Consider the following 27,955-nt stretch of genomic DNA (forward strand, 5'->3'; position numbering starts at 1 on the left):
CAATGTCACTTAAACTGATGAAGCATATTGACAGATAATGCATGTCAGGACTGTCACACTGAATAGATACCTAGATGTTTTGTAGAGCAGAGCCATTTTCAAAACGTGCAAAACATATGACATAGATGTTATGATGTGCACAAGTGACTGGATTATGTGGAAGTTGGACAAACCGTTTTGAAAATGTTACTTCTGATCTGAGAAATTTACCAAAGCGAGTTCAAGTATTGAACTTTACGTTTGAATCAAAATAATGCAAATTGAATTGCAAGTTGCAAAATAATTAGGCCTACACTACAATCCCTGGGTTTCTCACTTGTCACTAGCAGGACTCATATAGTTTCGGGGAATGTGTTGTTTTCACTGCAGACTTCTGTATTCACTAGCCACTCATTTTACTCAGTTTATCTCAAACCTTGCCATGCCCTTAACTATTGCTAGATGTTAGTCATGTCTATGGTAAAGTACGGTCATAGGGACCTTTAATCTGTTCCGTTGCATTTAGTTCATTACAGTGAAGTCTCTGTACGGCGAGAGGAGGTTTCTGAGAAGGAGTGGCATCATTTCTAAGACCCTGATTGTTTTCTCAACCTACTGCTCCCGTAGTAGTTGAGCCAGCCTGACGAGGACGCCGTGGCAAAACAGGTATTCTTAATTTATTGCTGATATGGTTCCTATCTGTGAGTGTGGGGCATTCCGCAAAAATATAGTTTTATCACAAGTTACCTCGTTTACTTAAATCGTTACCTATGTTATCCATCTGCATATGATAGTCATTTTTGCGGCGAAGTCAGGCTTCTTAATTCTTGTGCATCTGCTTTAACTTCAATCGAATGATGTCAGTAGCTAGGCTAATGTTATTCGTGACAAGTGATGTAGACCTAGTTTGAGTTTAAATGAAACCAGGAAGCTGTCATTTCTGATTCCAGTTTGTACGTCGTTTAGTTCTAGTACGTCGGTTGAGATACAGAGGCTGGCTGTAGCTATCTTTCTAGTTCTTGTGCTAGTGAAACGTCACCTGCCCGTAGAGTGTAACGCTAACTGCACTACCTAGCTGAATGAGAACCCCTGTACTTCTTTAGCCTTTTAGCGCTAGGTTCCCTGTTGAAGGCGCTAAGGGGAAATCAAACCACTTGGTTTGCAGTTGCAGATGGGCACTTTTCCCCTTAATTCTAAAAGATGTACTGAAATGTTAGTTTTAAAGGCTTGGATGGTCGATTTAATAGTTTTTGTAGTTTATTCCTTGATTCCATGATTAATGAAATTATTCAATTGGAATACTTTCTGTGAAAGAAAAGCAGGTATACTTTACTTGAAGTAGACTTCACTCTACTTTAGAACAGCGAACTTAGTTCAAGTCAAACAGTGACGTGTATTCTCAAAAGTGACCGTAGTTGCCTGGTGAAGTTAATATGCCCCTCCCACAACAAAGTGACATAAGAAACACAGGCTGAAATGATTCATTATTTGAGCTAGCAAATGACCCAACAGCGGCACAGGCTTGTCTTTGCTTTTACTGACTACATCTAGCCCTTATTGACAACCCAGTAATAATAGCAGTAATAATAAAAGTAATATTAACCAGACACTTTGACTTACAAACATATTTTAGAATTTAGAATTTTAAGAAACAGTGATAAGAGATTATAATAACATAGTATAATAGTCTTACAGTAAGAGCATCAACAAGTATAACAATAATAATTGTAAATATAGCTGCAAGCAGCGATGCGGATTCCTCCTAAGATTGCGAAACCAGGGGAAAATGTATATTCTTTACAATTTTGGAAAGAAGAGTAAAAGAAGGAAAGAAGAGTGGAAGAAGGAAAGAATAGAGGAAAGAAGAGTGAAGAAGGGAAAGAAGAAAAGAAAGAAGTGTCTTGCTAAAGGACGCTTCAACAGGGAATTGAGCTAACAACCTTCTGATTACTAAACACCTTCTCTACCCCTGCACCACTGTCACCCAGCCTTATATCTCAAAGATTTGCTTACATATTTCTTCACTTCGTTCTGTTTGGCGGCTTATCTGCTGAATTTGAGTGGCTGTACCGGACAAACGGTTGTGAGGATCAAAATTCTGTTGAATACGTTTTGTGACGCTTGGTCTGAAGATCATCTCTGGTGATTTTGAAGAATGATTTTGAAGAATATTTGACCAAAATTGTAGGAGGTGTAGGCATTCAAAGGTTTTTTGATAAAACCGGGAATAACAGAAAATCTATACAACCGCCATTGAACGTTGAATTCGTCTTGATCCAAGGAATCCAATGGTACCTCATTTTTGAAAATCGGTCAAACGGTTCAAAAGTTACAGTGTTAACAAAAGTCCAACTTTGACCCCGTTGGTGGCGCTAGTGTGGTCTAGTGGGAGACATGAAACTTGGTGTAAGTGATGAAGGGACTGTCCTTAATGAGTGTGCCAAATTTCAGAAAAAGTTACCATACGGTTCTAGGGGCTGCCATTGACTCCCATTGCAGAATAATAATAATAATACCTACAATAACAATAGGGTTCCTCCTGACGGAGGAATCCTAACTATATAAATATACTGTATGTGTATATATATACTTACTACTACAGACTACTGTTGAAAAGTGTAGAATCACCCAGGAAATGGCACACTTTTACAGGCATAATTATATAAATATAGTCAATAAATATACTCAACACATTGACAAAAACATTAATAATTATTTCTGCTTGAAAATATGCTCTCATCAAAGAATCCTCCATTTGTAGCAGTTAAAAACTTTGCAGCATTACAGCTTCACAAATTTTCCCCGTTAATAGGTCTAGCATAATTTAGAGAAATGCTTTGGGTCACTGTGTTGTTATAGGATAAAACTGGCTCCAATTAAGTGCCGTCCAATGTGTATGACATGGCAATGGAGTTGTAAAATGGAGCTATAGCTTTTTACCAGCACCCAAGCACCCCCAGACCATCACATTTCCTGGCTATTTGTATCCTAGTTAGAGCCTGTTTGCACTGTTATCTGAATGATGCAGTGCACATATTTATTTTGCATTGCATGGAAGAAAAAGCAATAAGTTAAGAAAACAGGCTTTTGCCACTTCTGGCGTGGATCTACTCAGTTAGCCACTGGATAGCACAGATGCGGCATCAACAAGTATGACAGAGATAGGGCTGTTTATTCTCTGCAAGCTACATGGACACAGTTCTAAATGCAAGACTCACACAAGTATTTGAGTAGAACACAAGGCAGTCACTGTCCAGCACAGATTTGAGGTGCCACTCATCCAATAATCTCGCACAGATATCCCTCTTTGTCTGCTGTTGCTGTAATACCCCTTTCAAACCAATGACCTGGATCAGACCAGGGTTATTTCATCCAGGTGGAACCTATGTTCAGTCATTTGAGACCAAGCCAGTTCATGCTGGTCATACCAATGCCATGACATCTTCATTTTCTTGGACCTGGGTCCAATCCAGGATAAATGTGTATATTGAGTTTTTAATATGTTTAGTTTTTAGGCTTTGTATCTTTCAAAATCTGAACCCACAGTTTTGGTAATGCACTATTTGCAGTTACCATGTCAACAACATTATAGTTGTTAATAACCTAGTTTGTGCCATTCATACCAAAATCAACTTGTGCCCAACCCTTTTTCGACCCAGGTCAAGAGGTGGGTTGAGAAACTGAGTCAAATAACCCAGGTTGACCCTTTCATACTAACATGGGTCAATGGTATGAAAGGGGTATAAGAAAGAAAACTTCTATCAACGACTTCAGAGTGGAGTGTTAGTACAGTATTTGCATTAACACACATATAGCAAATGCTTGAAATAATACTGTTTCGCCAAAACATCCTTGCAAATTCCATTTGATTTCTTCACCCAATTTAATGTTTTCCATTTGAACTTTCCTACATTATTCTACATTCTGTTTTTAAGGTTTTATAAATGAATCACTACCAAATGTATGACCAATCTGTTAGGCGAAAATTCACTGAAGTCCGGAGTTGCATATAAGTATATTTATTCAACAACAACAAGCCTGTCGGGCTCAACCACATCCTGGCAGACGAGAGAGAGAGAGAGAGAGGGGGGGGAGGGAGAGAGAGAGAGAGGAGAGAGAGAGAGAGAGAGAGAAGAGAGAGGGAGGCCCGGGCTCACTCCCAGACTGCAGCAGACGAGAGAGAAGCAGAGTTAAACACATCACACAAGGTTTAAATAGAAAGAAGTAAGCGTTCTCTGACGCCAAAACAGGGTGGTGGGTCTCTGACGTCCGAGGTAATCTTACTATGCTTTTTGCAACAATTATGCATCAGCTAGGCAGAAAAGAAGGACTACTAGTTCTTATTAGCCCTTGCTTACACGTCAGCATTTAAGAACAAATTGTTGCATGTGCTGTAGGCTATATTTGTTTTTCTTCTCTATGTTTGCAAGCATTTTCTTGATGCAACTACATGTTGTTGAGTTGATGTTTTCTGCATTTGGGAGTGTTCTTTTCAAGGAAAACTTCAAGATTTTTCAACCTGGGGCTATTTTTTGATATTTTTAGATACATTTTTTTTATTGGGGACAAAAAAGATCAAAATCTAGTCCAGTATTAGTGAAACCGGCAACCGCAAAAAGGCTCTACAAGAGAATCCTATGGGGCAAGCATGCATGTCAAAGTAAACCACTTGTTTTCGCCACTGGTGGGCTCTCAAATGTTATTATAAAGGTCTGGCAACGCAGAAAGGTACACCTGCGTCTGTTTACTTCAATAAGTGTAAAGAAACTGTAGGAAATTACTGTTTCTACAGTCAATAGTTTACCTTTCTCTTCTTCCACTCTCTTACGTAGTTCCCTATTAGTATCTGTAATCGATTAGCCTACCGTGTGGTGCTGGTGTGGGCATTCCTTTGACTGTTCAGAGGTACTTCAGCAGTCATACTGGCACTTACTGGGAAGCAACCTGTAGGAGCAGAAGTCGTCAGAGATGGAGTTTTGAGATGGAAATCCAGGTTTATTAGTAGTTTTACTGCTTTCCCTAATAGTACGGTGTGATGGGGTGAAAAAATTTTCTTAAATGTTTACTGCAACAGCATATTACATTCATCTCAGCTAACCATTAGAGATTAAAAGACTGAGTCTGATGAGGAAATGAAATTTGATGAGATTAAGATTGAATCATTTACATGTGTTTTTAACTGAAAGTCTGTCTTCAGTTGCATGGCTACTGGTGACTGTATACAGATATACTGATGCCTTTCTGGGATATCCCAGAGACACTTAGAGTTTGAAAGAGCCTGATGCTTTAGACGTGAGCAGAAAAGTGACCATTACATGAATGACCTGTGTTTCATGGACTTCTGAGCTGTTTCCTGAAAAGGATTACATTTATTGCAAGCCACTCCATTTAAAGAATCATTCTTGTGGGATCAATACTTTTCTCTTGTTTTTCAGTTGGAGTTTTGCTGGGACTGTTCTCGCTATTAAACAGTAGGAAGACAATCTGAATATTTTGTTTATTGATTGATAAGCAATCTAGTGCTAATTTGCTTCTCTACTGCTTAAGCAAACTATAAGGAGACTTCTTTAAAGGTAGAAGACCAGTGTTTAGCAGATGCAGCCAGCAGGAATTGAACCCAGGTCAACCATTTGTAAAGCAGTGTTGCTAACCACTGCAGTAGACTACTATCTAGGGTTGGGTACCGAGAACCGGTACCAATATGGAACCGGTTCCAATACCACCGGTACCTACCCGGACCGAAATGCAACGCAGATTTCGGTGCTTCATTTCGGTGCCTGAGCCAATTGAAAACGGTTGCTAGGCAGATTCCGCGGGGCACATGTAAAACTGCCCCAGCTCCCAATGTAAACTTTGTCCTGTGTCGCTCACGCTCATTGGTGTTTTCATAGCAACAGTCTTATGACAGTGAAGAGCATGCAGCATTTCACAGAGCAAGCACAAACAGAACTAGCCATCAACCTTTTAACAGAGAAAATACCGAAAGGTAAACGGTCAAAAGTGTGGCTGTATTTCGCACCAAAATATTCAAACATCGCGACGTGCAGCAAATGCAACAAAACAATTGCGTGAAAAGAGTGGAGAGAAGGCAAAGAGTCAACGGCAGATCAGCAACCGAAGACTGAAAAATAAACGGAGATGACAGCAGTCTCTTAAAGGGGCAGTACACATTTTCTCGTACTCAGTGTGTTCAAGTAACAAGATTAACTATAAACAAGATAGAAAAGATAGGTATAAACAAATCATAAAATGGTGAAATTTCATGAAATAAATGCAAACAAAATAATACATTTTTGACTCCAAAGGCAAATATGCTCATATTTTTGCAAAAGAAGTTTGAAGCTGTTTTTTGTATTTATTTATATTTATTTAAGTATACTATAAACTGTTGTTTACAGTTAATATAATGTTCATAGTTTGAAGTTAAAAAGTTTGAAGCCAAGTGTTTTGTATGTATTTATATTTATAATATACTTTAAACAGTTAATATATTGTTCAATTTGAAGAAAAAAAATTGAATTGAACAAAAGAATTGCTGAAGTATTGAAGCTGTAGTGTGTGTACAGAGTGTGTGTGTGTGTTTTGTATTTATTTGTATTTATTTAAGTATAGTCTAAACTTTTGTTAACAGTTCATATATTATTTAAGTTTTAAGTTAAAAGGTGTTTTGTATTTATTTATATATATAATCTACTTTAAACAGTTCATATATTTGGCAATAAAGCCTTTCCTAAATGTCGTCAATCGTAAACATTTTTTAATTTTTTATAAAAGTATCGGTTCCGGCACCGTTTAGGCACCGGTATCGTTTTAAAAGTATCGGTTATGTACCGATATCGGATAAAAACCAAACGAGACCCATCCCTAGTCATAGGCCTCACATTGTAAATATAAATGAAGTGTCACACTGATAGAAGTAATACCTACATAGAAGTAATCTAAATCTTTTGACCTCTACTGATATTTGACTTGGTCACCGCTCCCTTGGCTTCTGTATCTGTGTAATTCCTCCTCACACACACCCTTTCTGCATTCTTCCCTCCAGGTGACGGCGGAAGGGCTTTGGATGCGAGTCCTCTGCGCGCTGCTGTGGGTGGGCCTCGTGGGGGCACCTCACCAGCAGCAGGACATACAGGAGTCAGTGGCTCAGCACGCTATTAAACTGTACCGTGGCCGCGGAGCTGGGGCTTCTGTAGGGCACCGATGGGTGCGGGAGAACTGCCAGATGCTGACAGGTCTGCTACGGCAGAAAAATGCAGCCATCCGGAAGCTGTCATTAGCAGCGGTGGCAGCCAAGAATGACCCCACACTTTCACAGTCCGAGCGCCTGTACCAAGTGCGCACGCTGGAGGTGTTTGAGCGTGAGCTGAATGAAAGCGAACACTCGGTCTTCCAGGCTGCACTGGGGCTGCAGAGAGTACTCCATGGGGACTACAGGGACGTGGTCAGCATGAAGCACAGCAGCAGGCTCAGGCTTGAAGCACTCAGGGAGGCTGCTATTAAGGTAAGGGAACTTTAATAGCCACGGTCATGACGATTGCTGTCCCAAACCCAAACACATACAATGGACCTACTGCTAAAATGTTTGGAATCACGTCAGAAAATGTCATTTTTTCATTGGATGTGTGCAGGAGTTTGCTGTCCTCTGAGGTGGACTGGAATACTCCTAGATATGAACCAGGTTGGGGGGCCTGTCTGGAGCCATTAGTTGCCATGGCAAATAATACTCAGGTGCTTGCTAGAGAACATTACACATTTGACACCTTGGGCCGCCATGTATCCTTTACTTGGTCAAAAGGCTTACCTATTTGGTTAGTTGTACAATGTCTTATCCCCAGCGATCCAGTATGTGTCCTCAGACATATTTTTATTATTATTATTATTGTTGTTGTTTTGTGTTCTTAGGTATGTTATATAAATTTGTCTGACAAAAATGAACACAATTTATTTAGAAAATCTATTTTAAGTGTGTAATCCTGTTAATAATCCCAATTGTATGTAATCTAATTATGTATTTTTTTTTCTGTAACTGTACCGGAATAAAGTTACCTTTTTTTGTATCCTAATTACATAACGCCGTTCCATGTATTGCGTAATTATGTATTTTTTTTTCTGTCACTGTACCGGAATACAGTTACCTTTTTTTGTATCCTAATTACATAACGCCGTTCCATGTATTCCGTTACTCCCCAAGCCTGACTCCCCAAGCCTGTCCTGCAGAACAGGAAAGAATGCTAGAGTGAAACGATCCAAAGAATCATCATTGAATGTAATGTATGTCGACTTGGACAATAGGCTACTATTGTGGATTTCGTTTTTTCTTTCTTTCTTTCTTTCTTTTTTTAGGAGGAGAAAGAGTACTTGGACCTGTTGGCTGCAGAGAAGCACCAGGTGGAAGCGTTGAAGATCGCTAAGGACCAGAACAGAACTCTCTCCATGCTTGAGGGGATACTGGAAGATGTGAGGAAGGCTGCTGATCGCCTGGAGGAAGAGATTGAGGACCATGCGTTTGACTACAAGAAAGAGGTTAGTAAAACTTGTCTAGTAATACCTTTATACTTGCCTTGATATTAGTGCCCATAATGTATGGTAAGCCACAAGCATCATCGGGTGACAAATTAAAGGAAAAACCTGAATAAATGTGCCGAGAAACACAATGCAAGCAGATGCTTCCACACAGATGTAATGCATGGTCAAGTGAAGCGATTTACATCCAGTCAATGCATGATCAAGTGAAGCATTTAACATCCAGTCATGCTCTGTGGCATATATAAAAATGCTGAGCAGTCCCTGTTGATTGTGATTTTGGATCAAGGTGGAAAGAGAAAAAAGAGTTTGAAAGAGTGTTTGTTATAGGGGCGCACTGGTTACTGGCTAGTGTTTCAATACAAACATAGGACATCAGTCAACAAGAGCAGTCCGTCGACAATGCAATAGAAAGGGATAATACAGTAGGGATGCAGTGCTTAAACCCCTCATTACTAAGATGAAATCACATTTGAGTGGTCAGTGGTGCTGGTCTACAGAGATGTGGGAAAACAGTGATATGGTCAGAGAAGTCATCCTTCACCACATTCTCAATAAATAACAGTGATTTGGTCAGATAAGTTATCCTTCACCACATTCTCAATAAATAAAAGTGGTTTGGTCAGAAAAGTCATCCTTCACCACATTCTCAATAAATAAAAGTGATTTGGTCAGAAAAGTCATCCTTCACCACATTCTCAATAAATAAAAGTGATTTGGTCAGAGAAGTCATCCTTCACCACATTCTCAATAAATAAAAGTGAAATGGTCAGATAAGTCATCCCGAGTGCATGTGTGGTGTACATCAAGATGTTTTTGTTTTTTTAAAGAAAGACAAACATTATAGAAAAGTTTCATACAGAATTGTGATTACAAAATGGTGGCTGGTGAAAAATATGAGTGGCTGGTAGATTTTAGAATTAAGAAAATCTTAACTTCCATTAACTTCCTTTGCTTAACTACCCTATACTGTATGTGTAAAACAGATAGGGCGTTGCCGGAGCACTCATAATATTTGCCACTGCGTAATAGGAGAGAGCAGGGCAAGCTTTCACACTAGAGATTCCTCCACCACTAGGGGCGCCACAGAGTCAACACCTTGTTTTCCTTTTTCAGTCACCCTCACTGAGGTGAGCACAATTTCTCCACTTTCTAGTCAAAATATGGTGGACAAAATTCCATGCCATGGATATTTACAGGTTATAGTAGTGTGTGATTTGGTGTTTTCTTTACAATCTTAGCTTAAGCTTAAGGTTTAGCCATTATTAGCAGAGTTTGGGGCATGTTGTCACAGTGAGCAGGGGGCAACTATTCAAAGCCCTCGCAGGTTTTCTCCCCAGAATTGGAGTGCAACTGATAGGCACATCAGAGGGCACATCATAGGGCTGTCACGTTTGACAGAAGCTGATGAAGCTTTACCAAATTAGGATAAATTACCTCTTATTTTAAAGATTTAGATTAAGAATGCGCATGCATGTGAATAACTTTTATAAAACAACAATCTTTTGACCACCTGGACTGATTTTTGTCATGTCATGATATCCCCAAATGTGACACAATGTTAGAAGCAGTTATAAATCATGTAGTCTAAAGTGATGAGGAAATCATGTAGTCTAAAGCAGGATTTTTCGTTTTGGCAAGTAGCCGTGTAATAAGTGGGATAATGTATAGAACGCCGGTCATTATCGCTTCGCGTCGGGGTGCTGTTCGCCCTGTCTGGGCTTATTTTCCCAATAATGACCGGCGTTCTATACATTATCCCTTACATAATAGATTGCAGCCACAGATTTAAATCATCATTTCAATTATTTGAATCATTATATTGACCTATTTGAACCTATTTATTTGAACATTATTTTAACCTATTTGTTTGCATGTCTGAAGCATCACCTATTTTAATTAGGCCTAGCTGAGTGGTCTTGTTTGCATGTTTCATCACTTGTTTTGAGTGCATGCTATCTTTTGAGTCTATTCTGGTTTTATTTCCTTGCTTGTTTGCTGTGCACAAATAGACCTAGGCCTACTGCAATTAAGTTTCTTTATTTCAAAACTCTTTTGGATAATAAATCCCTTTTGACTGAAAATGCTCTGTGCGGTTTTATGTTGTTTTCTGGTGCACAATACAATTTTGATTGCAATATCTAGAGGAAGATTTTCTTGTATTAATTACTAGGCTCCCACATGTAGCAGGTGCTGATGTTGCTCTTTGTGACGCATAACAATCGCGTATTAATAAGAATGGAATATAGATTAGCTAAAATAAGCAGGGTGTCTGTTGGGCCCCGACCTGTTACAAATACGAAAAGGTGGGCCTCGGAGTAGAAAAGGTTGGGAACCCCTGGTCTAAAGTGATGAAAATCCATAACCTTACAGAAAATCCTCTAGGGCGTTTTTTCTTACTTTGCAACTTCCTTTTAAAATGTGTCTTGAAATATACCTCAGTATTTGGCTTGGTAATTTGGACTATTTTGGAATTACTTGTGCATATATTCAAATGGGAAATAAATGATCATAAAATCACACACTTAATTTGCTCTCGTTTGCTCTCACTTCTGTGACCCATGTCTCATCCAATGAAGGGGATGAATGTTGAAGCAGTGCTGAGGGTAGACGCTGATGAGACTCTGAAAAACAAGAATACTTCCCACAGGGACCCACCTGAGCAGAACCTGGGCCTCAGCATGCTCATCGACTCCCAGAACAACCAGTACGTCCTCACCAGACCCAGAGACTCCACCATGTCCCGTGCCGATCACCACTTCATCAAGGTCAGTTTCTGCCCACACAGCCCTTTTTCCTTCTTCCTCCAAGGCTGTGCTTTTTGGTCATAACATATTTCCACACATTTCTTTATCTTGAAGCTGCTTTGTGTAATAGTTGTGACCTGTTGGTTATAAAAGGAATGACAACAGCCTGACAAATTGTAGGCAGTAAACCTTCAGACAATTTGATTTGATGTTTGCTGATAAATACTGATAGAAAAACAATGACAATTTATTTACACAAATTGTGGAAAAATTATATTTTGCCAGTTGTGTTGTTCTACTAATGTCTAAAACAGAGTTGTGAAGTAAAAAATGGTATACTTGGTATATAAAATACTTAAAATAGTTGAACTCAATATGGCGGCCTTGTTGCACACATCTGATCTGACAAATTCAACAATTTCCCGTATTGCTTGCAATGGTTTGCAGCGTTCTCTTATTTCCACAATATTTTGCATTTATGTGTAATTCATGTGCAGAAGTAACTAAGATGGTGGAGGCTAAAGGCTTGAACAGTGGCGTATCTGGAAATACCTGGACTAACAATAAAATCAATCATATGAAGTTACTCACTACTTGAGTACTCATTTTATGTGATACATGAGATATTTTGATGGGTACTTTTCTTACTACTTCCTCTAATTTGTATTATTATAAAGTAACAGCTATTGCTTACTCTACTCTACTCTGATTGTGGCCCATTTTAAAAGGCATTCACTATTTGTGTCAATTTAGTTACTCTGTAGGCAAAATATAAGGGCATTAAATGAGTTGAAGAGTGCACAATGACAATGAGAGATCTGGATTGTGGAAGAGGTTTACTAGTATGTAGAAGAAGGATTCAGATTAAGCTTTAGCTCAGTTTAGCAATATTCTACCATTTCATCTGACGATGGCGTGAAAGAGAACACTGGACTTTTCACAAGGGTAGTGGAGCAGGGCAGCTACTCCTGTGCGCCAGGAATATCTAATTATGCCATTGCCACTGAGTCTGAATGCTAAATACGTTTTTAAAGAACATAACTGAAAAGCATCTGATGTTGGATGAGGAGGACTCCATCTTGAACGGCAGGCCAGGGTGGGTTATCTGATGTTGGGTGAGGAGGACTCCATCTTGAATGGCACGCCAGTGTGGGTTATCTGGCCTCCAGCCCGTAGTACAACATTGTCTACAGAACAACACTGGGACACCTGAAATACCTTGTGAATCACCATGGAGACCACAGAGTTAGAACCTGGGTCCTTGAGAATGCTCTCAAGTGATCATTGTTTCCTTTATGCTCACTAAAAGCCGTCATGTTGTGTTATATGTACTCATCCTATATTTTATTGTACATTGATATTTATTACCATCGTCTAATCATTTATATAATGCTGTGTTTTATTTATTTCATTTATGTGTCATTCATTTTTGTTTGTCAGACAATTTATACAACCTACATCAAGAGAGGTGAGTCTGGCCAAGCTTGAGAAGGGTTTTAATTCTTTAATGGTGGAGACAAATCAGACAGAAAACTCCTCTATACCGTGTGTTTTGGTGCATTCTCTCATTAATATGTCACCTAGAGCTGTACTTTTGGTGTCCCCTTCAGAAATTTCTTTTGAAAATTTTTTTATAATTGTATTGTCTCCCTCCAAAGATGATCTGAAATTTTTGGCTGTGAAAATGTTTCTGTATTTTCAGAATATACCAAAAATTGAGCAATATTTCTGTACAGAGGATTATTTGTAAAAATACTTTTCACAGGTCACTGATACACACTATTGATTTAGTGATTTCAACTGTAATGCAGAAGCTTCAAAATCATCACATATTTTATCACAAAATCATCAGATCATCAGAAATTTGTGAATTCCTGCCACAGATTCAGCTACTTTTGGCTGCAAAAATCACAACAATCCCTTGCAAGATTCTTTATATTCTTTTAACAGTGTACCTTCCTTCAGCAATGAAATGGTTTATGGTGCTGAAGTTCTGTTTTTACTAAGTCATTACTTGCTGTTTTTAGCACTGTTTGTCAGCCTCTGGGTTTATTATTCAAGAAAGACCAAACCATCATGTCTGAAAGCGTGCAGACCAATTTAAATGGTTTTGTTCCTTTGTTCCATTGCTATTCCCCTGGTAAAAAATATCATTGTACTAATATTGTCATAAATAAGATATGTGTATAATACGTACATATATATATATATATATATATATATATAATATTCCCATTCCTCTTCTCTCCTCTTCTCTCGGGTCAGTTGTCACTAACTTGGTTTGTTGTGCTTTCCTGTGTTTATGACTTAGGATGTGGTATCAATAGTGATGCTGTCTTTACCGTGTGGATGGCTGTGCATTCAGATGGGCCTCCCTCCCATGTTTGGTTACATCATGTGTGGGGTTCTGCTCGGGCCATCGGGGATGAACACTATCAAGGTAACGGCAAAACAACTCAAAACAACTCTGTTTGCAAAAAGACACATACTTACCGGACATGGACAACAAAAACAGACATTTTGCATCTTTATAATAATGATAATAATCCAAACAATCATAATAATCACAATAACAATTACAATAATGCATTGTTTTGAGTGTGCATGAGTGTGTTTCTGTCTCAGTCTATGGTTCAGGTGGAGACTCTCGGCCAGTTTGGTGTGCTCTTCACCCTGTTTGTGGTGGGACTGGAGTTCTCGCCAGAGCAGCTTCACAAGGTAGAACATGCTAACTATTCAAACACTCACAGGTAGTGAACATGCTAACTATTCAAACACTCACAGGTAGTGAACATGCTAACTATTCAAACACTCACAGGTAGTGAACATGCTAACTATTCAAACACTCACAGGTAGTGAACATGCTAACTATTCAAACACTCACCTCTAACTAACTGGGTCTGTGGCTAATGACTTGAATAATGATGAACGGAATATTCCAGTGAATTTCAGTGGAACCCTTTCCAGTTTCCCTGGCACCAGTGACTTCTAGTGTATAATCGCAGACACAGGCAGACATACTAGATGTTCTTATTTGACAGTTGCATTGTAGTCAGGCTCATTATTCTTCAGTGCCATGACCAGTCAGAGATGCTAAAGTTGGCCAGTCATTAATGCAGATCTGACATTCATTTCTAATGTGAAGACTACATTGAGCTGAACATGACGTTCCACTGTTATCCGTCTTGCCACATCAGAGGCATACAGTTAATAACCACAGCCAGAAGCAGGCATCACAATGATGCAATCAGCTACAATCCTGAAGCAATCAGAAAACCTATGGACTGGAATTTGATGGATACCATGGATAATCAAACACAACACACACACTAGAACCGTATTGAAATGTAGTATCTTAATAGAGAGACAGTTGAGTGAAATAAAGTTGTGGTGTAACACAATCACAGGATAACTCTACACAGGCTAATACATGTTGCTTTAAGGTGTAGAGTTGTTCTATATAGTGGGGTCTTGTTCGGAGGTGTAAACGCACTCTTACAGTTGTGTGCTTGAGTTGAGTTGTTCTATATAGTGGGGTCTTGTTTACAGGTGTAAACGCACTCTTACAGTTGTGTGCTTGAGTTGAGTTGTTCTATATAGTGGGGTCTTGTTCAGAGGTGTAAACGCACTCTTACAGTTGTGTGCTTGAGTTGAGTTGTTCTGTATAGTGGGGTCTTGTTCACAGGTGTAAACGCACTCTTACAGTTGTGTGCTTCCACACAGGTCTGGAGGATATCTGTGCAGGGCACCTCTTGTCTAAGCCTGCTGATGATTGGAGCAGGCATTGTGTGGGGGCAGCTCCTGAAGCTTCATATCTCCCAGACGGTGTTTGTGTCCAGCTGTCTGTCTCTGTCTAGCACCCCACTGGTGTCCAAGTTCCTCTCTGGGGCCTCCCGAGCTGAAAAGGAAGGTAACTGGACTTCATGTGTATTATTATCCAAACTAAAAAGCAACATCCCACTCCTTTAGTCAGTTCACTTCCATTAGTTTGGATCTATTTTATTGATAACGTATTGCTACTGCATCAGAGTGTCTGATAGTACTTATAAGACTAGAGTCAGTTTAAATATGTATAGTTCATTTTTAGGGTTTTTGTGTGTGTTTAATACCCTGTAATGCCAAACATATAGACCCAATTAGACTAAACTGGTATCTACACGACCATTCAGAAGTTTGGAAACACCCAGAAAATGACTTTTCTCCAGGAGAACTCCATTGAATCAGATTAATAGAAAATATAGTCAAGAATAATGACTTCGGCCCTGAAATAGCAATCACATTCTTTGCAGCAATTACAAACTTTACAACTTGACTGGTTCTTCACTGAGCATGAACGTGCACAGCCTGACTACTGCTGGAGCTGGAGTCTATGAGACAGAGAGAGAACTGGGGAGAAGAGCGCAGTGAAGCGTTAACACTAACCACATCCAACAACCTCATGTCTCATTCACATGTCTCATTCTCTCAACTACTAAAGCACACAAATAAGCTACATGTAAAATATCTCGTTCAAAGCCATTATAGACTAACATAAGATAAATACCCTCAAATAACACTTTCTTACAAGTACAAAATACACACAGATAGATTACATACAAGGTATGAGAACAAGGGTGTACCACATGATCTGAAGGACAACAAAGAATGTGTGAACTTTGCTACTGCTTTTCATTCAAGTGATCACATGGAGCCACGTCATTTCCTGACTTTCTTGGATCAGTGCACTGGTATTCAAAAGCCTGAACGTTTACACACTGCTGTTAGATACTGGAGTATAACTGTCTTAATGGTCTTTTCTGTGGATTGGGGTTCATTGTTATTATTCTATGAGGCTAGAGTGTTACAGGGAACAAGGGAATTAAGGACACATCCAGTGAAAAAAACATGATGTTAAAAGAAATAAAGAAGGATATCTCTCAACAGACTGTAAGACTACAGTACATTTACAGGGAATTGTATTAGTGGTTTGATTCAGGTGCTTTTATAGAACTTTTGAGCTTGATATGAGAATATCAATAAAGTCATGAATGAAACACACCCAGTGGGAATATTACCAATGTGTGTGTCTGTTTGTGTGAATGAATGTGTTTTGTGGGTGTGTCTGTGTGTGTGTTTGAATGAATGTGTTTTGTGTGTGTGTCTGTGTGTGTGTTTGAATGAATGTGTTTTGTGTGTGTGTTTGAATGAATGTGTGTGTTTTGTGTGTGTGTCTGTGTGTGTGTTTGAATGAATGTGTTTTGTGTGTGTGTCTGTGTGTGAATGTGAATGAATGTGTTTTGTGGGTGTGTCTTGTGTGTGTGAATGTGTACACAGGTGAGCTGGAACCCAGCAGTGTATTGCTTGGCATGCTGGTGATGCAGGATGTCCAGTTGGGTCTGTTTATTGCCGTCATGCCAACCCTCATCCAGGCAGGGGGTGGAGCTATGGACAGGTGAGTGATCTGTAGGTGCACTCATTCACTAGCCTTGCACTAAAACACAAACACAGAGGGCCCAATGCAATTGATTGGCAATGTTTCCAACACACAGTCGCATTGGATAAACCTATTATGATTTTCGGTAAAATTGATGTGCAAAGCCTTAGGTGTCTTTCAAGGGTGGACTCCCTGTTTAGGGTGTGTCTGATCTAAACAGGTTGGTGTTCCATGTAAATAGTTTTGAGGTGGGTGCGTGTCATCTACAATAATACAGTTGTTGTTTTAAAGATGTGTGAGCTGACATTTGGAGTTCAGCATTTGGTCCCGGACCGGTGTTTGGCCACGACAAGGAGACTTGTCTGCTGAGCCTTTCCATTGCTAAAGTGCAAATTATGCTGTCACTCGATAATTTGAGGCACAACTGAATGGAATCATGAAAGCGCTGACCAACAGAAAAAGAAAACAAAAGTATAGCCGTCAGAATATATACTTGCTAATAAGGTGTCACCAAACATCGGTGCATTACATATGAAGTAGGGGTGTAGTGGTCATAAGACACAGTCATGAGCGCTCGTGTAATTTGTTAGCGCAAGTGACACAGGAGGGAGACAAACCCTTGATGCTTACGGCCGTTCTTAGCTCATGGTTGCTAGGTTACAGAACTAAACAAGTAGGCTACAGAGGACTGCTACCTTAAAATACATCTGACCGATGGCAAGCTGTCTACTTTGTTGGTAGTTACCTTGCTAGTCTTTCCTTGACCTCATGATGTTTTCCTGTTTAGGGGAGGACATGGGACGTAATTGTTTTGTGTTGTAAGTGCACTCTCATTCACATCCGCTTACGTCAATAGCTGAGTTCTCACTGAGGTTGTGGTACACTCTATGGCACTCTGTGGTACACTCTATGGTGGCATAACTTTCTTGAGTGTGCATACCATGGCCCAATCCCAATGCCCCCCTTAAGACCTAAGCCCTGAACCCTCGCACACTTAATTTACGTCACCTGGTACGTGTTTGAGTGTGAGAGGCTGCAAGGGCTCTAGATGGTATAACTAGTAATGGGACAGTACCTTATGACATATCACGTTACCTTGACAATGCCTGATGACGTTTTGTGGTGGTTGTTTTTTGCGGTTCTACGTTTCCCCTGTTAACCCCATGTTTCACGTCAACACTATGAACTGTGGGTAATTTCCTCAGTCAAAGTGGGACTTGCAGAAAGTGTGCATAAAGGGCTCCAAATGTCTGCGAGAGAGCATGCATTTGATTCACGCATTTAGTGGGAATGCGCTTCAGAGTGTGTGAGTCTGTGAGTCTGTGAGTCTGTGAGTGTGTGAGTCTGTGAGTGTGAGTGTGTGACTGTGAGTGTGTGAGTCTGTGAGTCTGTGAGTCTGTGAGTGTTTGAGTCTGTGAGTCTGTGAGTGTGTGAGTCTGTGAGTGTTTGAGTCTGTGAGTCTGTGAGTGTGTGAGTCTGTGAGTGTGTGAGTCTGTGAGTCTGTGAGTGTGTGAGTCTGTGAGTGTGTGAGTCTGTGAGTCTGTGAGTGTTTGAGTCTGTGAGTCTGTGAGTCTGTGAGTGTTTGAGTCTGTGAGTGTGTGAGTCTGTGAGTCTGTGAGTGTGTGAGTCTGTGAGTGTTTGAGTCTGTGAGTCTGTGAGTGTGTGAGTCTGTGAGTCTGTGAGTCTGTGAGTCTGTGAGTCTGTGAGTGTGTGAGTGTGACGTTGGGATTGGGCCCATGGAAGAGAAGCCTGTGGGCGCCCCTGGTGAAAACCTCTGTCATACTGTGCACAAATATCAACAACTCTGCGCAAAACTGAATCACGGACGGCATCTTTAACAGGCTTTCAGTCTGAAACAAATGTGTTCAATATAGTCTTATATAAATGTTGATATCTTCAATGAAACAGATTCATTTTCATGCCATTCTAATCCTTGACTTTTGCTCTTAATTATTATTTCTAAAACTAAAACTGAAACTATATTAATCGTATTTCCATGTCCATGAAATCAAAACTAAACTGAAATGAATGACACCACTGGTGAAACTAACTAAAACTAAACAGAAATTTAGATTGAATACAAACATATAATCATCTGTGTAGATCTGCTTTGAACAAAAGCACCGGTAACATGGTGGCCCCATGGAACTCTGAATGCATAGCACCGGTAACACGGTGGGGCCCGTGGAACTCTGAATGCATAGCACCGGTAACATGGTGGCCCCGTGGAACTCTGAATGCATAGCACCGGTAACATGGTGGCCCCGTGGGGCCCAAAAGATTCCCTGGCATTCTGTCTCAAAAACATGTTTGTGTTAAAATAGTGGCCCACGTGCACATTTGAAAAGTGCATTTCATGTTTCAATAAGTTAAAGGACTATATTATTTTTTGTTTAATTCTATTATGACTAGGGATGGGTATCGTTTGGTTTTTATCCGATACCGGTACATAACCGATACTTTTAAAACGATACCGGTGCCTAAACGGTGCCGGAACCGATACTTTTATAATTTTTTTTTTTAAAAATTACGTTTGACGACATTTAAGAAAGGCTTTATTGCCAAATATATGAACTGTTTAAAGTAGATTATATATAAATAAATACAAAACACCTTTTAACTTAAAACTTAAATAATATATGAACTGTTAACAAAAGTTTAGACTATACTTAAATAAATACAAATAAATACAAAACACACACACACACACACTCTGTACGCACACTATAGCTTCAATACTTCAGCAATTCTTTTGTTCAATTCAATTTTTCTTCTTCAAATTGAACAATATATTAACTGTTTAAAGTATATTATAAATATAAATACATACAAAACACTTGGCTTCAAACTTTTTAACTTCAAACTATGAACATTATATTAACTGTAAACAACAGTTTATAGTATACTTAAATAAATATAAATACAAAAAAACAGCTTCAAACTTCTTTTGCAAAAATATGAGCATATTTGCCTTTGGAGTCAAAAATGTATTATTTTGTTTGCATTTATTTCATGAAATTTCACCATTTTATGAGTTGTTTACCTATCTTTTCTATCTTGTTTATAGTTAATCTTGTTACTTGAACACACTGAGTACGAGAAAATGTGTACTGCCCCTTTAAGAGACTACCGTAGGTTAGCTGTCATCTCCGTTTATTTTTCAGTCTTCGGTTGCTGATCTGCCGTTGACTCTTGCCTTCTCTCCCCTCTTTTCACGCAATTATTTTGTTGCATTTGCTGCACGTCGCGATGTTTGAATATTTTGGTGCGAAATACAGCCACACTTTTGACCGTTTACCTTTCGGTATTTTCTCTGTTAAAAGGTTGATGGCTAGTTCTGTTTGTGCTTGCTCTGTGAAATGCTGCCTGCTCTTCACTGTCATAAGACTGTTGCTATGAAAACACCAATGAGCGTGAGCGACACAGGACAAAGTTTACATTGGGAGCTGGGGCAGTTTTACATGTGCCCCGCGGAATCTGCCTAGCAACCGTTTTCAATTGGCTCAGGCACCGAAATGAAGCACCGAAATCTGCGTTGCATTTCGGTCCGGGTAGGTACCGGTTGTATTGGAACCGGTTCCATATTGGTACCGGTTCTCGGTACCCAACCCTAATTATGACAGTGTTTACCTATTGTTATATACTACAAAATGTGTCTTTATACATGCATACATAACATTACATAACATAACAATACATAACGAATTTTTGCATTTTTGGGAGCAGAAAGGTCAATACAAAACACATCTAAGAAATGACTGGAAATTGGGGGGGGGGGGGCTTAATGCTAAATGTTTTGTATTTGGCATTGATATGTGGTAAGTCATGTGAATTACAGTTTTTATGAGCTCCCAATCACCATGCAGAGTGGCCATGGTTCCAGGATCGTCACTATTTCACACAGTCGATGGTTCAGGACGGGGTTGGTGAGAGAACCTCAGGGAGTCAAACTAGGACTAAGGTTAAGGGAACAATCACAGTGAAAAGCACAAAACATACTTCACATAGTGGCAAACTGCTGCATACTGTTGCTTCAGTTATTTAACAGACACTTTTTCACACAAAGCAAATAGAGGTACATCATCTATTTGATGATCACAAACAAAACACAGAGAAAAGCGCTTTGGAGCCACTCTCCAATACCAAAGCAATTGAGGACGAAGTGCAGAAGTGAAGGCAGGGAGAAGTTACTTCTGTTGTGCCTCTGCATGGCCATCAAGATGAAGGCTAAGATTAGAGTATTAACTTCTGTGTAAAACACTTCATTAACTGACACGATGGACCATGGACCAGAATATGTCATTGATATGCCAGTGGAGGTGTAATGCCAGTTTTACACATATTGTTTCAGCTCCACATCTTAAAATCACAGAATTTGAAAAGAGAACATCATAATTGCAAACTGTTGTGTTACATATTTAATCAACACAAATAATGAATCAAGAGACTGCGACAGACAGGGTATACTTCGTTTATGGATTTGGTATGATAATGGATCCGGGGGTCATGGGTTATGTTGTGTGTTCCACTCTCATCGATATGTTCAGCTCTATTTGTGTGGGTTTCACCCATGATGTATTTTACATTTAGATTGTTTTGGTGTTTGGTAGCCTCTAATGTTTGATGAGCATCTTCCCTTAATTGGCCCTGTGTTTTGTTTCCAGTTCTGTAGCTGGGGCGCTCCACGTGCTGGGGCTGCTGTTCCAGGTGCTGGTCTTCCTGGCTGGAGTGCTACTGCTGTGTTTTTTCCTGAGGTCTTTCGTGATTGGCCCCTTCTACAGGAAGCTCCATGCTGAATACCGGGGCAACAAAGAGATCATGGTGCTGGGCACCATAGCCTTCATGTTCCTCATGCTGATGGTAGGATCTCCTCTCCCTCCACTACAGCTCCAGCTCTTATTGGCCTGTTTCTCATCATCGTTAGTTATGCAGTGTAATTAATCAGGTATATCTCTTTGAAATGAGGGGTCATTTCCTCTGTTTTCTTTCCAGGTGACTGAACTCCTGTATTTGTCTATGGAGCTCGGCTGCTTCCTGGCTGGGGCCCTTATTTCATCTCAGGGTCACATGGTAACCTCTGAGGTGCTGCGCTGCATTGAGCCAATCAGAGACTTCTTGGCGATAATATTCTTTGCTTCCATTGGTGAGGGATGTTCTTTTATGGACAATATGATGTATACAGTTCTGTACTAAAGACTACAATGACAGATGACAGCTCTGCAACTGTTGCCCAGAAGGAGACCAAAGGGTTAGATGGCCAGGGGCCATTGAAGTCAAGGAAAGAAATTGTATCGATGTTGATTTAAAAGGAAGTTTGGAAGGATTGAAGGAGCAGAGGATGAACAGAGAGAAGGTATTAGTGTACTGCAGGCAGAGGAGTAGATGATGAACAGAGAGAATGTATTAGTGTACTACAGGCAGAGGTGAAGAGTAGATGATGAACAGAGAGAAGGTATTAGTGTACTGCAGGCAGAGGTGAAGATGATGAACAGAGAGAATGTATTAGTGTACTGCAGGCAGAGGTGAAGAGTAGATGATGAACAGAGAGAAGATATTAGTGTACTGCAGGCAGAGGTGAAGAGTAGATGATGAACAGAGAGAAGGTATTAGTGTACTGCAGGCAGAGGAGTAGATGATGAACAGAGAGAATGTATTAGTGTACTGCAGGCAGAGGTGAAGAGTAGACTGGCTACGCTAAGGAGGGCAGAGCTCCTCAGACAACAAATAAAGAAGAAGAAAGAACAAGCTAGGATTACACTCTAGAAGGATTCATTTAAGGTTGTAAAGTCTTTCAAGAAAAAAAACAGGTAGTTTGAGTGTTGAAAGAGAGTACCTAGTGGAGTATCTCCAACACCTACAGACGGACACTCAGAGGCATGGGGGTCTCGTGTTACTGGCAGACAATCCTCCAATGAGAGAGATTCACCAGTGGATGTTGGCCCACCCAGAGTGAGGTGCAAGAGGTTGTGTGACTGTCCCAGAGATGCTGATCCACTGCTTTAATGTATTTATCAGAGTGTAGAATGTCCACTGCTTTAATGTATTTATCAGAGTGTAGAATGTCCACTGCTTTAATGTATTTAGTGTAGAATGTCCCCTGCTTTAATGTATCTATCATAGTGTAGAATGTCCACTGCTTTAATGTATTTATCAGAGTGTAGAATGTCCACTGCTTTAATGTATTTATCATAGTGTAGAATATCCACTGCTTTAATGTATCTATCATAGTGTAGAATGTCCACTGCTTTAATGTATTTATCAGAGTGTAGAATGTCCACTGCTTTAATGTATTTATCAGAGTGTAGAATGTCCACTGCTTTAATGTATTTATCAGAGTGTAGAATGTCCCCTGCTTTAATGTATTTATCAGAGTGTAGAATGTCCACTGCTTTAATGTATTTATCAGAGTGTAGAATGTCCACTGCTTTAATGTATTTATCAGAGTGTAGAATGTCCACTGCTTTAATGTATTTAGTGTAGAATGTCCACTGCTTTAATGTATCTATCATAGTGTAGAATGTCCACTGCTTTAATGTATTTATCAGAGTGTAGAATGTCCATCGGCCAGGTGAGGGCGCTGTCACTGTCAAGCAGGAACTCATCAAAACACAAACGATGTTTAAACACACTGGTGCAATTGCTCCAGCTCTGCTTTCTACCTTTTGTGTACATTTGGTCCAAAGTTCTGTCTCCATCATAGTTGATGTCTTGTGCTTTTGACAGGTCTCCATGTGTTCCCCACCTTTGTGTTGTATGAGCTGACCATCCTGCTGGTTTTAACTCTGTCATTGGTCATCTTGAAGGTAGGAGTTTTTCAAATCGAAATGGAATATTTATTTTGACCAATTCTGTTAACTGACAGTTATCATTCATTAACTAAAATGAAATGCTAAAACAATAGACCTTATGTCCTAGATGTCTATCGTATAGACTCAATATTTATTCACATTCTTTAATACATGAAACTTATTTTGACCAATTTTGTTAACTGACAGTCATCACCCATCACTCAACGAACCTATTTTTAGGTTACAGTTTTTTGTTACAGGGTTTTGAGTATATTAACTACATATTATATTATATATTATATTATATTAACTAGATTTCTTATATTCTCTGCTTTTTGCTCTGAATCTCCTTGTTTCTCCCTCTCTCCCTGGTGATCTCCATGGTTTGGTGCAGTTTCTCATGGCAGTGCTGGTTCTCTCCACCATCCTGCCACGCGGCTCTCGTCACATCTGCTGGCTGGTGTCGGCAGGGCTGGCACAGGTCAGCGAGTTCTCTTTTGTGCTTGGCAGCCAAGCCCGGCGCACTGGAATCATTTCTCGAGAGGTGAGAAGCGGCATCATACCCCGTATCTGTCTTTCACTCCTGGATGTGTGTGTTCCATTCTGCTCTTTCTTACGTTTCAGTGCTTTAGCCATTTCTGTCCGTTGGCAGCCTCTTCATCACTTCATACTGTCACATCCTGCTGCTACATGTGCCGCCTCTTCATCATCACTGCATACTCTCACATCCTGCTGTTACATGTGCCTCTTCATACTCTCACATCCTGCTGCTACATGTGCCACTTACTAATGTGATGCAAACTGCCAAAATCCATGATTTAAGGTTTCCAAATTTCTTAAACATGCCTGTCCTCTGAAATGAACACGGTACAATTTGCATTAATTTCTGGCAAGGGTACTTACCATAGCCTACATATAAATTAGGGGTTATTTTTGCACCATAAACCCACAATCTTATTGGTTTAATTTGTTGAACTACGTTTAAATCTAGAGAGATGACTGAGAAAGGAGACCAAGGTGTCAAATTCTCAACTTAAATAGTTTTACAGGGTATTTATTTTGATAGTTATGTGAAGGAGAGATAAACACGTTGCTGCTTACAATGTACGTCTGTTGTCTGTTAACTAGTTAGGGAAGAGCAGCTCATTTATGAATATGAACTCCAGAGAAGAGCAGCTCATTTATGAATATGAACTGCAGAGAACAGCTCATTTATGAATATGAACTCCAGAGAAGAAGAGAGAAGAGCAGCTCATTTATGAATATGAACTCCAGAGAAGAGCAGCTCATTTATGAATATGAACTGCAGAGAACAGCTCATTTATGAATATGAACTCCAGAGAAGAGCAGCTCATTTATGAATATGAACTGCAGAGAACAGCTCATTTATGAATATGAACTCCAGAGAAGAAGAGAGAAGAGCAGCTCATTTATGAATATGAACTCCAGAGAAAAACAGCTCATTTATGAATATGAACTGCAGAGAACAGCTCATTTATGAATATGAACTCCAGAGAAGGGCAGAGAAGAGCAGCTCATTTATGAATATGAACTCCAGAGAAAAACAGCTAATTTATGAATATGAACTCAAGGGGAGAGCAGATCATTTATGAAGTGCATGAGCTAAAATCACTGACTATTTTGTTACACCATTTTGTTTCTATCAGTTTGTATTCATTGCCTACTTTTATATTTTCTCCAGATTTCTCTCTTCTATCTCCTAAACAAATATCTTGATCTTCTGCTCTGTTCTGTCCATGTCCAGCTGTTAATGTAATAGCCCTGCTATTGGTGTTGTTTTCCCTCTCCTCATCTCCTCTTTTTTTGCAGGTCTACCTGCTTGTCCTTAGCGTCACCACTCTGAGTCTGCTCTTGGCACCAGTGTTGTGGTGGGCTGCCAGGCTGCGCTTTGTCCCTCACATGGACCGCAAGCTGCTCACCTGAGCTACTGTTCACCTGAAGTGGTCACTGCAGTCTCGGCTGTGCAGAGGAGTTCATCCCTATTGTGGCAGCACTGATTGGAAAAGCCATGATCTGCAACCAAGGGGTCCAGCGGGTGTGGAGGTGTTCCCTTCCCTCCAGAGAGAGGAGGTGACTGACTGGAGGGCATGGTGCCCTGTCAGGTCAAGTGAAGTAAACCGGGTGGAATATGTTATTGTTATATTTCATTTGTTCAACTACTGCTTCATCAATTGTTTACTGGTGTAGGTGATTTATGTTTAAGATGTTTTGATAATTTATAATATATATCATTGAATCATTGAATTGTAAACCTTTGGTGTAAAGGCCCTTGCCATTAAAAACTGTCATTAGTGGTTTTGCCAGTAACCCTAGACATAAATGTACAGGTACAGTTGTGCTTGAAAGTTTATGAACACCCCCAGAGATTTCTGAAAATTTGTATAAATATGAAATAAAATGTGAATCTAAGTAATCAACATTGATAAAGGGAAGCCAGTGAAATATGTATTGACAAAATGGTGTATTTATTGATTTGTTGACAAAATGATCCAACATTAAAAGCCATGGTAAATACAAAGAAATGGGCAGCTTAATTGCAAAATGGAGTTGGCGGCTTAATTGCAAGCCCGAGTTACCAATGAGCAGCTTGGTGGGGGAGTTAAAATGTGCTTAGACCAGCCTGCTTCCTACTTTGTCAGATCTAAGGGTCCAGTAGTCAAGAACCCTGTTCTAACGGTAAAACAGGGAAGAAGTGGAATCCACGAGAAGTGGTTCAACATGCACAAAGCACATTACAGCATAGGGATATCATTGGGCAGGTACAGAGTGGAAGAGGAGGGTTTGGGCTAGGTGACAGTTGGAAAGCACGGGGTAAGGTTACATTGCCAGAGAGGAGGTAGGTAGTAACTAGCTTTGTGTGGCAGCAAGAAGAGGAAACTCGACGAGCAACAACGGCTTCTCAAGCAAAGACAGGGCAATGGATGAACTGGCGTGGTGTTGAGACTGGGAAAATCAGCTGGAGAGAACTTTATGTTATGGGTGCTTACCATATAAAATGTATTGTTGGAATCATTTATGACGTACACCGAACTCCGCAGAACCTCAATCAGTGGGTGGGTGGAGACAGAAGCTGCAAGTTGTGTTTGGCTGTTGGCTCATTAAAACATATTTTGTCTGGGTGTGAAACTAGCCTGACCCACACGTGGAAATATCATCAGGTTTTAAAATCATTGAATAAACAACTTGAGGTTAACTCTTTGCTGGTTAATGACAGGGGCCGTAGAATTTATTTGGTACAAAAGGGCAGAAAAGTGGACACCAGGCATGAACAAACAACTTCAAGTTCCACAGTGTATTGCGACTGTAGCTATAGAACCAGCCATGGTATTGTGTTCTGAGTGAGAGTGCATTGTTTACTTTATTAAGTTAACAATTCCCTTTGAAGAATGAGGAAGTATTTGAAAGGAAGAAGCTAAAGTATGAGGAACTGGTGGTGGAATCGAGGGAATGAGGTTGGCAAGCGCACACAAGACTAGTGGAGTGTTAGTGGCTTTAGTTAGTTAAAGCAAGCACAACACTTTTGTTGGATTTTGGTTTTTGAGGACAGTCACTCAAAGGAGCTTTAAAAGAGTTTTCTGAGGCTGCTGAAAAAGCGAGCCAGTGGTTGTGGCTGAGGCGCTCACAGACTACTTGGAGTCGAGAATGAATCTGAACTAAATCTTCTTGAGGTGTATCTGTTGTTGTCTCTGGTAGTAGTCCTCTGAACTGTTGAGGTTGAGATACAGTATGTCTGTGTGGTGACCCGGTGTGATTGATGCTTGGCTGCAGCCAGGAGTGAGGCGGGCCAGACTAGTTAGGTGAACAGTGCTGGGGTGGGTTAATCTCTCCCTTTCTTATAACCCCCTGCGTCATGTTCTGTCACTACATGTCTATTTGATTAAAGTCCAGATTTTAATTTGGGCATTTCAAAACATTAAATATTTTTTACCATAACCACTACTTGGTTTACTGACTGGTGTGTTTAGAACTATTGTTGATTGTCTTCACTTCACAGATCTATACCCTATTCATGATGACACGCTGTCCTGTTCTACACGCTATGGTCATTTCATGTTGCATCATTGGGTCACTAGAGGCATGGGAACCTGGGATCAGGTTATTATAGATAGGTATGTAAATGAGTATGGCAAGTGAATAGACCCTGTCAGGACATTCAGGTAGGTCTTTTATAGCGGCTCTAGCGATGTTGTACCTTTTATGTCTTTAGAGCTAGAATTGATCCAGATGTTGAAATGGGCGAAACTACATCCTGGGTCAGATGGAAATGATCAATCCAAACTCTTACATTTACGATATATAGTCTGGCTGATGTGTGAATAAATGTCTATACTTGGGTAGTTACATAGCTAAAGGACTTTGAAATGGTATGACCCATCGTCCAAATATGGAAAAAATATGATGAATAATTGATGATTTAGACATTCAAATGTATCCTGTAACAATCAACATTTTAACATGACGACTGTTTACAAGATGTTTAC

At 39.9% G+C, this 27,955-nt stretch overlaps 1 protein-coding gene across 1 annotated transcript; it reads left to right on the forward strand.

The window, feature by feature from the left end:
• Window positions 1–423: 423 nt before the first annotated feature.
• tmco3 (transmembrane and coiled-coil domains 3) lies at window positions 424–25,992 on the forward strand. The gene is made up of 13 exons (XM_031558151.2): window positions 424–645; window positions 7,025–7,483; window positions 8,326–8,505; window positions 11,085–11,273; window positions 13,564–13,692; window positions 13,878–13,970; window positions 14,976–15,162; window positions 16,566–16,683; window positions 21,330–21,525; window positions 21,658–21,808; window positions 23,389–23,468; window positions 23,848–23,997; window positions 25,284–25,992. The coding sequence occupies exons 2-13, from the start codon at window positions 7,046–7,048 to the stop codon at window positions 25,395–25,397; spliced, it is 2,025 nt and encodes a 674-aa protein (XP_031414011.1). The 5' UTR covers window positions 424–645; window positions 7,025–7,045; the 3' UTR covers window positions 25,398–25,992.
• The last annotated feature ends 1,963 nt before the right edge of the window (window positions 25,993–27,955 follow it).

Source organism: Clupea harengus, chromosome 21 (genome assembly GCF_900700415.2).
Source record: "Clupea harengus chromosome 21, Ch_v2.0.2, whole genome shotgun sequence".
In the NCBI taxonomy this organism is placed as follows: domain Eukaryota; kingdom Metazoa; phylum Chordata; class Actinopteri; order Clupeiformes; family Clupeidae; genus Clupea; species Clupea harengus.

Excerpts from the sequence above, each read along its gene's own strand:
- tmco3 (XM_031558151.2), top strand. The coding sequence starts at position 7,046 with ATGCGAGTCCTCTGCGCGCTGCTGTGGGTGGGCCTCGTGGGGGCACCT. Across the intron at positions 13,693-13,877 it reads CGGGGATGAACACTATCAAG|TCTATGGTTCAGGTGGAGAC; the intron begins GTAACGGCAAAA and ends TTTCTGTCTCAG. Across the intron at positions 15,163-16,565 it reads CTCCCGAGCTGAAAAGGAAG|GTGAGCTGGAACCCAGCAGT; the intron begins GTAACTGGACTT and ends ATGTGTACACAG.